This window comes from Nerophis ophidion, linkage group LG13 (genome assembly GCF_033978795.1).
Source record: "Nerophis ophidion isolate RoL-2023_Sa linkage group LG13, RoL_Noph_v1.0, whole genome shotgun sequence".
NCBI lineage: Eukaryota > Metazoa > Chordata > Actinopteri > Syngnathiformes > Syngnathidae > Nerophis > Nerophis ophidion.
In genome coordinates this window covers 57015200-57027699 of record NC_084623.1, presented here as the reverse complement: position 1 = coordinate 57027699, position 12500 = coordinate 57015200, and the positions used below count along the sequence as shown (strand labels likewise).

General features: G+C 37.8%; 1 protein-coding gene across 2 annotated transcripts in view; it reads left to right on the top strand.

The window, feature by feature from the left end:
• The first annotated feature begins 7846 nt into the window (after window positions 1-7846).
• The window catches only part of LOC133564772 (L-aminoadipate-semialdehyde dehydrogenase-phosphopantetheinyl transferase-like), a 26434-nt gene continuing 21780 nt past the window's right edge, over window positions 7847-12500 (top strand). The window contains exons 1-2 of one of the 2 annotated variants that reach the window (XM_061919260.1): window positions 7847-8280; window positions 8390-8503. In XM_061919260.1, coding sequence (XP_061775244.1) covers window positions 8116-8280; window positions 8390-8503 — 279 coding nt within the window. In that variant the 5' untranslated portion in view covers window positions 7847-8115. Of the gene's footprint in view, window positions 8281-8389; window positions 8508-12500 lie in introns of both variants that reach the window. The other variant, XM_061919261.1, reaches the window with a different exon arrangement.

Below are 12500 nucleotides of genomic sequence, written 5' to 3'. Positions count from 1 at the left end.
TTTTTATTTAGAAGAAACATTATTCAATAGTAATTCATTTTTTTAAATTAAATAAATTAGTCGTTTTACACTTGCAAGTCCTTTTTTTATTTAAGAAAATAGTTTTTTTACTTGCGAATTCTTTTTGTAATCGAGGAAAATTGTTTTTATTTGCAAATCTTTTTCTCATTAAAGACATTTTTTTTACTCGCAAATATTTTTCTTAAATAAAGAAAATGTTTTTTTTACTTGAGAATAATTTTTTTACTAACAGAAAATAGTTTTTTTTTACTTTCAAATCGTTTTTTATTGAAAAAAAATTAGCTTTGTTTTTTTACGTGTGAATCCTTCTTAATGAATCATTATAGTTTATTTTTTCGCAGCAAAATCTTTTTTTTTACTTGCAGAAAAGTTTTTTTTACTTGCAAATTGTTTTTTAATTAAAAATGTTTTCTTTTTTTTTTACTTGCGAATCTTTTTTAATGGAAGAAAATGTATTACTTCCAGAAAATAGTTTTAATTTTAAAGACAATTTATTTAATACTTGCAAATCTATTTTTAAATTAAAGAAACCATTTTTTTATAGCTGCAAATCCTTTTTTATTGAAGTTTGCTAATATTTTTTTATTGAAGAATTGTTTTTACTTGCAAATTGTGTTATTATGAAAAAACATTTTTTTTCCCTGAGAATCGTTTTTACTTGCAAAAAATAGCTATTTTTTAAAACTTGCAAATCATTTTTTTAATTAAAGAAAATTTTTGTTTTTTTGCCGTGCGAATCGTTTTTTGCAGAAAATCGTTTTTGTACTTGCAAATAATTTTTGGGGTATAGTGTTGGCATTAATTAAACTCCGAATAGTTGTGTAATTATCATGCTGCAGCACACAGGAAGCCACTGAAGAAAAATGTCTAATAAATGGCAAAACTGTTGTTGCTACTGAACCTCATGGCAGCTGCTGGCGTCACCCCGGGATGCAGAGACAGGTGGCAAAGTGCAGGTAAAATTATGATCTACTTATTTTCGGAAATAAAAAACCAGCGTCGTCCCTCTGGACGCACAAAGCTTCCTGATGGACAACTAGTGACAGGTGCTTCTGCTGATTGTCAATCAGCGGCATGAGTGTAGTCAAGTGCTGCAGTGGGAAGCAGAAACAACAGAAACAAGGAGGAAGGAGCGCTGATGACAGGACTAAACATAGAAACACAAGGAAATAGCAAACAATAACCAGAAAAATATACAGTGGTCCAAAAAAAGACAATATTAAACCTAAAATACTTGCACAATCAATTAAACGTACAAAGGTTTTGCTTTTATCTCCACGCATTCTTATCTTGCTGATAGGATCTCAAATCCAATGACCTCAACAATGTTGCTTCAATCTGATGACTTTGCTGATTACTTTCAAGTCAACGTGGACACGAGGTTATCTCCTGATCGGCTCCGACCCGTAACACTTTGCTTGCACACATCTGGGGTGGCCAAATGCTCTTTAAAAACCCATAAAGCAGGGGTGTCAAACCCTTTTTTGTGAGGGCCACTTGAAATTGTGGCTGCCCCTAGAGGGCCAATTGTAACGGTGTATACATATCAATCAATCAATCAATGTTTACTTATATGAATATAAAGGAACAATTATGATTTTTTTTACTAACAGATTGATAGATGACTTCCGGCTAAATCATAAGTCAAGGCAGCCAGCAAATATTTAAGTATTGTAAGCAGGCTATATTTTATATTGTGGCAGGCCACATTAAATGATAATGTAGGCCAAAATAAATGATGCGGTGGGCCACATCAAAAGATGTGCGACTTAATTTTAAACAACATGGAAAATCACATATAAAAATGTAGCGAGTCACATAAAAATGATATGGCAGGCCACATGTTGAAGTGTCGGGCCAGTTTAAACAATATAGCAAACCACATAAAAAGTTGTGGCAAACCAAATTATATATATATATATATATATATATATATATATATATATATATATATATATATATATATATATATATATATATATGTATATATATATATATATATATATATATATATATATGCATATATATGTATAAAAAATAACATAAATACTTGGAATTTTTGACAGCCGTACTAATGACGACAATGAACATGATGCGTTCAGGTACTTAAAAAAAAGTTGTAAAAATGTCAATACTCATTGAATATGACTAAAAATCATACTTCCCAACCTTGAGACCTCAGAATTAAGGAGATATTTAAAGGGTCCCGTGGGGAGGGGCTGTATGTATATATATATATATATATATATATATATATATATATATATATATGTATATAAAATAACATAAATACTTGGAATTTTTGACAGCCGTACTAATGACGACAATGAACATGATGTGTTCAGGTACTTAAAAAAAAAGTTGTAAAAATGTCAATACTCATTGAATACGATTAAAAATCATACTTGCCAACCTTGAGACCTCAGAATTAAAGAGGTATTTAAAAGGTCCCCTGGGGAGGGGCTGTATGTATGTGTATATATATATATATATATATATATATATATTATATATATATATATATATATATATATATATATATATATATATATAGCCCTGTGATGAGGTGGCGACTTGTCCAGGGTGTACCCGCCTTCCGCCCGATAGTAGCTGAGATAGGCGCCAGCGCCCCCCGCAACTCCAAAAGGGAAAAAGTGGTACAAATACATATATATGTATATATATATATATGATATATCAATCAATCAATCAATGTTTACTTATATAGCCCTAAATCACTAGTGTCTCAAAGGGCTGCACAAACCACCACGACATCCTCGGTAGGCCCACATAAGGGCAAGGAAAACTCACACCCAGTGGGACATCGGTGACAATAATGACCTAGTGGGACGTCGGTGACAATAATGACTATGAGAACCTTAGAGAGGAGGAAAGCAATGGATGTCGAGCGGGTCTAACATGATACTGTGAAAGTTCAATCCACAATGGATCCAATCCAACACAGTCGCAAGAGTCCAGTCCAAAGCGGGTCCAACTCAGCAGAGAGAGTCCCGTTCACAGCGGAGCCACCAGGAAACCATCCCAAGCGGAGGCGGATCAGCAGCGCAGAGATGTCCCCAGCCGATACACAGGCAAGCAGTACATGGCCACCGGATCGGACCGGACCCCCTCCACAGGGGAGAGTGGGACATAGAAGAAAAAGAAAAGAAACAGCAGATCAACTGGTCTAAAAAGGGAGTCTATTTAAAGGCTACAGTATACAAATGAGTTTTAAGGTGAGACTTAAATGCTTCTACTGAGGTGGCATCTCGAACTGTTACCGGGAGGGCATTCCAGAGTACTGGAGCCCGAACGGAAAACGCTCTATAGCCCGCAGACTTTTTTTGGGCTTTGGGAATCACTAACAAGCCGGAGTCCTTTGAACGCAGATTTCTTGCCGGGACATATGGTACAATACAATCGGCAAGATAGGATGGAGCTAGACCGTGTAGTATTTTATACGTAAGTAGTAAAACCTTAAAGTCACATCTCAAGTGCACAGGAAGCCAGTGCAGGTGAGCCAGTACAGGCGTAATGTGATCAAACTTTCTTGTTCTTGTCAAAAGTCTAGCAGCCGCATTTTGTACCAACTGTAATCTTTTAATGCTAGACATGGGGAGACCCGAAAATAATACGTTACAGTAGTCGAGGCGAGACGTAACAAACGCATGGATAATGATCTCAGCGTCTTTAGTGGACAGAATGGAGCGAATTTTAGCGATATTACGGAGATGAAAGAAGGCCGTTTTAGTAACGCTTTTAATGTGTGCCTCAAAGGAGAGAGTTGGGTCGAAGATAATACCCAGATTCTTTACCGTGTCGCCTTGTTTAATTGTTTGGTTGTCAAATGTTAGAGTTGTATTATTAAATAGAGTTCGGTGTCTAGCAGGACCGATAATCAGCATTTCCGTTTTTTTGGCGTTGAGTTGCAAAAAGTTAGCGGACATCCATTGTTTAATTTCATTAAGACACGCTTCCAACTGACTACAGTCCAGCGTGTTGGTCAGCTTTAGGGGCATGTAGAGTTGGGTGTCATCAGCATAACAGTGAAAGCTAACACCGTATTTGCGTATGATGTCACCTAGCGGCAGCATGTAGATGCTGAAGAGTGCAGGGCCAAGGACCGAACCCTGGGGAACTCCACACGTTACCTTAACGTAGTCCGAGGTCACATTGTTATGGGAGACACACTGCATCCTATCAGTAAGATAAGAGTTAAACCAAGACAGGGCTAAGTCTGACATACCGATTCGTGTTTTGATACGTTCTAATAAAATATTATGATCGACGGTATCGAAAGCAGCGCTAAGATCGAGGAGCAGCAACACAGATGACGCATCAGAATCCATCGTTAGCAATAGATCATTAGTCATTTTTGCGAGGGCTGTCTCCGTCGAGTGATTTGCCCTGAAACCGGATTGAAAGGTTTCACATAGATTGTTAGACGCTAAGTGTTCATTTAACTGCTCCGCAACAATTTTTTCGAGGATTTTTGAAATAAAGGGAAGGTGAGACACCGGTCGGTAGTTTACCATGAGGTCAGGATCGAGGTTAGGTCTTTTAAGAAGAGGATGAATAACCGCTTTTTTGAATGCTAGGGGAACAGTGCCCGAGGAAAGTGATAAGTTTATAATATTTAGCACTGATGGACCTAATAATACAAAGAGCTCCTTGATCAGTTTCCCAGGAAGAGGGTCAAGTAAACATGTTGTTTGTTTTATTCCATTTACACGTTGTAACAATTCCTCTAATGTTATTTCCTCAAAACGAGAGAAACTATTTTGGAGGGCAGTATCCGCCGTATATACAATCGTGTCAGTGTTAATAGAACCCCGTTGTAGCTGGGACGCATTGTCTTTAATCTCCTTTCTAATGACTTCAATTTTCTTACTAAAGAATTGCATAAAGTCATCAGCTGAGTGGGTGGAGCTACTGGAAGGAGTCCCTTGTTGGGTTAGCGATGCTACCGTACTAAACAAAAATTTAGGATCGTTTTTATTACGGTGGATGAGATTTGAGTAATAATTAGCTTTAGCTAAGGTAAGCATGCGTTTATAAGTTATTAAACCATCACTAAATGCTTGATGGTGCACCTCAAGTTTAGTCGTGCGCCATTTGCGTTCCAGCTTTCTGCATAATAGTTTCTGAGCTCTAGTTTCTTCTGTAAACCACGGGGTGCGCTTTTTTGGAGCCTTTTTTAACTTTAGCGGTGCTATGTTATCAATGGTTTCGCGCAGGGCGTCGTTAAAGTTGTTAGTGAGGTTATCAATAGAGCCCACATACTTTGGGAATGGTGCCATTACCGAGGGCAGTAGGTCAGCAAGAGTTGTCGTTGTGGCCGTATTAATGTTGCGGCTGCTATAGCAGTTATTATTATTATTAGTTTGACGAACATGCGTCTGAACCTCGAATTTTATAAGGTAATGATCGGACAATACTTTAGTATACGGGAGTATCGTAACTTTGGAAGCGGTGATACCCCTGACAAGCACTAGGTCTATCGTATTACCGTTGCGATGCGTGGGTTCATTTATTATTTGTGTGAGACCACAGCTATCAATTATACTCTGGAGCGCTACGCACGGTGGGTCCGATGGGGTATTCATGTGGATATTAAAGTCCCCCATTATGATTATATTATCGGCGTGTGTCACTAGATCAGCAACGAACTCTGAGAATTCATTGATAAAGTCCGAACAGGGCCCTGGGGGGCGGTAGATAACAGCCAGGTGTAGAGGCAGCGGTGTGACAGACCTCATAGTAAGCACCTCAAACGATTTATATTTATTATTTATGTTAGAATTAAGGTTAAAGTTTTCGTTGTATATTAGTGCGACCCCCCCACCCGAATCGAATCGAATCGAAAAAATCGATATATTATCGAATCGTGACCCCAAGAATCGATATTGAATCGAATCGTGGGACACCCAAAGATTCACAGCCCTAATATATATATTAGATTCACAGCCCTAATATATATATATATATATATTAGGGCTGTGAATCTTTGGGTGTCCCACGATTCGATTCAATATCGATTCTTGGGGTCACGATTCGATAATATATCGATTTTTTCGATTCGATTCGATTCTCAATTCAAAAACGATATTTTTCCGACTCAAAGGGATTGTGTATTCATTCAATACATAGATTTCAGCAGGATCTACCCCAGTCTGCTGACATGCTAGCAGAGTAGTCCATCCATCCATCCATTTCCTACCGCTTATTCCCTTTCGGGGTCGCGGGCGCCTATCTCAGCTACAATTGGGCGGAAGGCGGGGTACACCCTGGACAAGTCGCCACCTCATCGCAGGACCAACACAGATAGACAGACAACATTCACACTCACATTCACACACTAGGGCCAATTTTAGTGTTGCCAATCAACCTATCCCCAGGTGCATGTCTTTGGAAGTGGGAGGGGCCTATCCCCAGGTGCATGTCTTTGGAAGTGGGAGGAAGCCGGAGTACCCGGAGGGAACCCACGCATTCACGGGGAGAACATGCAAACTCCACACAGAAAGATCCCGAGCCTGGACTTGAACCCAGGACTGCAGGACCTTCGTATTGTGAGGCAGACGCACTAACCCCTCTGCCACCGTGAAGCCCGCTAGCAGAGTAGTAGATTTTTAAAAAAAAAGCTTTTATAATTGTAAAGGACAATGTTTTATCAACAGATTGCAATAATGTAAATGTGTTTTAACTATTAAACGAACCAAAAATATGACTTATTTTATCTTTGTGAAAACATTGGACACAGTGTGTTGTCCAGCTTATGAGATGCCATGCAAGTGTAAGCCACTATTGTTCTTTTTTATTATTTTTATAAATGTCTAATGATAATGTCAGTGAGGGATTTTTAATCACTGCTATGCTGAAATTATAATTAATATTGATACTGTTGTTGATAATATTCATTTTTGTTTCACTACTTTTGCTTTGTTCTGTGTGGTGTTTGTGTCTCCTCTCAATTGCTCTGTTTATTGCAGTTCTGAGTGTTGCTGGTTCAGGTTCGGTTTTGGAATTGGATTGCATTGTTATGGTATTGCTGTGTAGTGGTTTGTTGGATTGATTAAAAAAAAATAAATAAAGAAATAATTTTTTTTTAAATGAGAATCGATTCTGAATTGCACGACGTAAAGGATTCAATTCGTATTCGAATATATTTTTTCCCACACCCCTAATATATATATATATACATATATATATATAGAAAAAGTCTATATATTATCGAATCGTGACCCCAAGAATCGATATTGAATCGAATCGTGGGACACCCAAAGATTCACATCCCTAATATATATATATATATATATATATATATATATATATATATATATATGTATGTATATATATATATATATATATATATATATATATATATATATATAAGACATATTTGATTGAAGAATTATTTGTATTTTACAGCCGTACTAACTCATGTCCGGAGGTAAACAGGGAGATTCGATGACGTCACGAGCAGGCACTGTGACGGTTGACTGATAAGATACATCGACACTGAGCATGATACATTAAAGAACTTAAAAAAAAGTTGTGTCAAGTCCTTAAATACATACATATATTCATATATATATATATATATATATATAGCTGTAATTCAATGAAATTCAGGTATTTATTGTATTTTATATATGTTTATGTATATATATGTAAGAATTACTTTAATTTCAGTGAATTACAGCATATTTTTAGATTTTTTTAGTCGTATTTAATGACTATTTTAATTCTTACAACTTTTTTTCAAGTAACTGAACGCATCATGCTCAGTGTCTATATATCCTATTGGTCCACCGTCACAGTGCCTGCTGGTGACGTCATCGCATCTCCCTGTTTACCTCCGGACATGAGTTAGTATACATGTCAAACACAAACATGCAGCAAGTTAGCGGCTTACTATTTTACTTTATAGCGAAGGCGTATTCGCACTTTTAGGCAGAGCTGGTGAATATCTCAGTTTAGCGGTCAATCGTTTAGACACGTGGTGCTAACAGTGTTAGCCGGGCGGCTAGCAGTGTTAGACACGTGGTGCTAACAGTGTTAGCCGGGCGGCTAGCAGTGTTAGCCTGCAGGCAGATGACAGACATCGGCGACAAGATGGCTTCTGTCCGCTGGGCCTTTCGCTGCGGATGTTGGACCCCGAGCAGCTCCGAGTGGTTGTTTGCTGCTCGCTGTGTCCAGCAGGAGGAGAAAGACAGGATCGGAAAGTTTGTGTTTGCCAAAGACGCCAAATCAGCCATGGTGAGTGAACACACGTGCTTGCTAATTAACGTTATATTTTCCTGAATTAATCCTTTAAAGTATTATCTAACTTTTAGCGTCCACTTGTTTATATCCTGCCATGTGTCAGGCCGGCAGGTTGCTGCTGAGAAGATTCGTGTGTGAGAGGATGCACATTCCCTGGGCACAGTTCCGCCTGGAACGATCGCCGAGAGGGAAACCATACCTTGCTGCACCACCGGAAGTGCGTGAGTTTTTTTTATTTTTATTTATTTAAAAAAACTACCTTTATTTATAGCATCCCATCCATCCATTTTCTACCGCTTAATCCCTTTTGGGGTCGCGGGGGGGCACTGGCGCCTATCTCAGCTACAATCGGGCGGAAGGCGGGGTACACCCTGGACAAGTCGCCACCTCATCGCAGGGCCAACACAGATAGACAAGCAGTGGTCACCAAACCAAGAGCTACGTCTTGGGTACTGATTAATGCGAAGGGCTACCAGTTTGATACTGTTACGTTTTGACCAGATCTTCCTCTTTTTGGGAATTTTAAGCTGCTGGCCACCCCCCAATTTCTTTTGATGACACTTAAGCCAACCCTCCCGGATTTTCTGGGAGACTCACGAAATTCAGCGCCTCTCCCAAAAACCTCCCGGAAGAAATTTTCTCCCAGAAATCTCCCGAAATTCACGCCCCCTCCAGCTCCATGCGGGCATCAGTGGGGACAGCCTGTTTTCACGTCCGCTTTCCTGTTATATAATCAGCTTGCCTGCCCAATCACGTTACAACATCTACGGATTTTTAATAAAAAACTGCACACACAAGGAGACGAAGCAGAAGAACGAAGAAGTTACAGCCATGGCGACGCCGTTTGTAATAGAGTGATTCTATGTTGTCTGTCGCCATCTCCTGGTGAATGTTGGCGATAGCGTTATGGGGTTGCTTTTTGATTGGCCAACGATTTACGTGGTGTTGCGCACCGGACGGCTAGTGACCCTCGCCAGTACGCAAATGGTAGAACAAAGGTTACTCAAATAGTGAAAGTTAAGTGTTGTTGTTTTTTTTTAATAACCAGCAAGCACAGTACAGTTAGTAGAACTGTGTTTTTATTATTGTGTATTTGATAGGTGCCGTCTGAAATTCAACTATTTCTTTTATTTATATATATATATAATAAAATCAATATATATCACAAGAATTCATTGAAAGTCAAGTATTTCATACATAAATATATATATATATATGTATGTATATATATATATATATATATGTATATATATGAAATACTCCAGTTGTTGAATTATACTCTTCCTCTCTTAACCACGCTCCGCCCAAAACACGCCCCCAACCACGCTTCCTCCCCACCCCTGACCACGCCCCCCACCTCCCAAAATCGGAGGTCTCAAGGTTGGCAAGTATGACTTAAGCTGGTTTTAAATGAATCCCAGACAGAGTAGTTATTCTGCCATTTTATTCCAAAGCTTTGGGAGCCCACTCTAATTATACTCTTCCTCTCTTAACCACGCCCCTGCCCAAACCACGCCTCCTCCCCACCCCTGACCACGCCCCCCCACCCCCCACCTCCCGAAATCGGAGGTCTCAAGGTTGGCAAGTATGACTTGAACTGGTTTTAAATTAATTGCAGACAGAGTAGTTATTCTGACATTTTATTCCAAAGCTTTGGGAGCCCACTCTATGAACAACACATTCAAGTCGCATCGCCTAATTTGATCTGACAATACTACGGAAGTCTGGCCTTTTTCCCTACCCTTCCCCTCCAGAGCGAATCCACATATCTATTCTCCTCCTAAGCCTGGGACATTTGAGATAAGAAGGGTGCTATGGCTATTAGTCACATTCCAGGCTCAAGGTCTACACATGCAAACCACTTAGCTGTTTTCAAATATGACTATAAAAGAAAATAAATAACTCTTGAATATGGATATACATAGATATCTATCTCCGTCAATACACACTTAAATAAATTACCAGAAATAGCCAATTTGCTCAATTTACCTTTAACTCTGTTATTATTATTAATTAATTATATTTATCTTTGTGGAAACACTGATCATCTTAATGATTTCTCACAACAAATATGTATAGAAACAGATAAATATTTTTATAAATATATTTCGACTCTTTAAAATTCAAAATTCAACCGAAAAAAAGAAGAGAAAAAGTAGCTAATTCGAATCTTTTTGAAAAAATAAAAAATAAAAATTTATGGAACATCATTAGCAATTTTCCTGATTAAGATTAATTTTAGAATTGCCTGAAGTCCAGTGTCAAATTTCCACAATGGGTAATGGTCTGGGGGGGCCATGTCATCAGCTGGTGTTGGTCCACTGTGTTTCCTGAGGTCTAGGGTCAATGCAGCAGTCTTCCAGGAAGTTTTAGAACACTTTATGCCGCCTGCCGTGGACCAATTTTATGGAGGTGAAGATTTCATTTTCCAACATGACTTGGCACCTGCACACAGTGCCAAATCTACCAGTACCTGGTTTAAGGACCATGGTATCCCTGTTCTTGATTGGCCTGCAAACTCACCTGAGCTTAACCCCATGGAAAAGCTATGTGGTATTGTGAAGCGGAAGATGCGAGAAGCCAGACCCAACAATGCTGAAGAGCTGAAGGCCACTATTAAAGCAAGCTGGGCTCACATAACACCTGAGTGCAACAGACTGGTGGACTCCATGCCACGCCGTACTGCTGCAGCAATTCAGGCAAAAGGAGCTGCAACTAAGTATTGATTGCCGTACATGCGGAAACTTTCCATGTTCATACTTTTCAGTTGGCCCACATTTCTAAATAATATTTTTTGGTACTAGTCGTAACTAATATTTTAATTTTCTGAGATACTGAATTTGGGATTTTCAGTAATTATCAGTACTAATCATCAAAATTTAAAGAAATAAACATTTCAAATATATCACTATGTGTGTAATGAATTGATATAATATATAAGTTTCACATTCTGAATATAATTACTGAAATAAATCAACTTTTTCATGATATTCTAATAATATGAACAGCACCTGTATACAGCATTTTTCACATGTGAATAACATGAATACAATCTATTATACAGCATTAGTCACATGTGAAGTATATAAATACAGTCTATTATACAGCATTATTCATATGTGAATAATATAAATACAGTCTATTATACAGCATTATTATATTTTATGTATATATATATATATATATGTATATATATGTATATATGTATATGTATACATATATTTGTATATATATAATGTATATATGTGTGCATACATATTAATATACATATGTACATATATACATATATGTATACATATATGTTTACATATACATATATGTATACATATTCATATATGTATACATGTATATGTATACATATATATATATGTATGTGTATATATATATATATATATATATATATATATACATTTGCATATGTATGTATACATACCGATCTCAATTCTCTACACTACTGCTGGATTTTAAATTTTCCTGAGGAAACTCCTGAAGGAATCAATAAGGTACCATCTCTCTACTCATTTTAACCCGCACAGCCTTAAAAGTAGACAATAGATGGCAGTAAAATCACATATTCAAGGCTCATTGTCAAATTATTGTACTGTTTTAATTCTTTATACCTGATAATAGTAATAATTAATTATAATTACAGAAAGAAACATCAAAAAGGGCTTCCATCTTGAACAATCATTTACGTTTCAACACATTTAAGAAACTTTTTGAACTGTTAAACAATCTATAGTGATATTTTTTGTTGGTAAATGATCGCCGATGAGAGATTATCATCACACATCAACATCTCTCACATGTAAATGTTGCCTCCCTGCTAGGTCAGCAATCTAAATGAAAATATGTTCTTCATTTCCTTACTCTGGATAAAAATAACTAAATATGTAAATACATGTAAACTAGGAAGCACATGCCTGTATACTACATTACTCAGAAGGCTTAGCGCTGTTGACAGGAACAGGAAGTAGTAAGGGTGTAACTGTACGTGTATTTGTATTGAACCGGTTCGTTGCGGAGGAGTACTGAACGAGTTTCACACGAACATATGAAGTAGCCGCCTATGCTACAGTCTTAACAAGCTGCTCCGCTCCGTTCTGCCTCTGTGTCTGTCTGCACACAGCACCCTGCATTGTCCCTCCCACACAACCATCTGATTGGTTACATACAAAGCCAATCAGCAGTGCGTATTCAGAGCGATGTAGTCA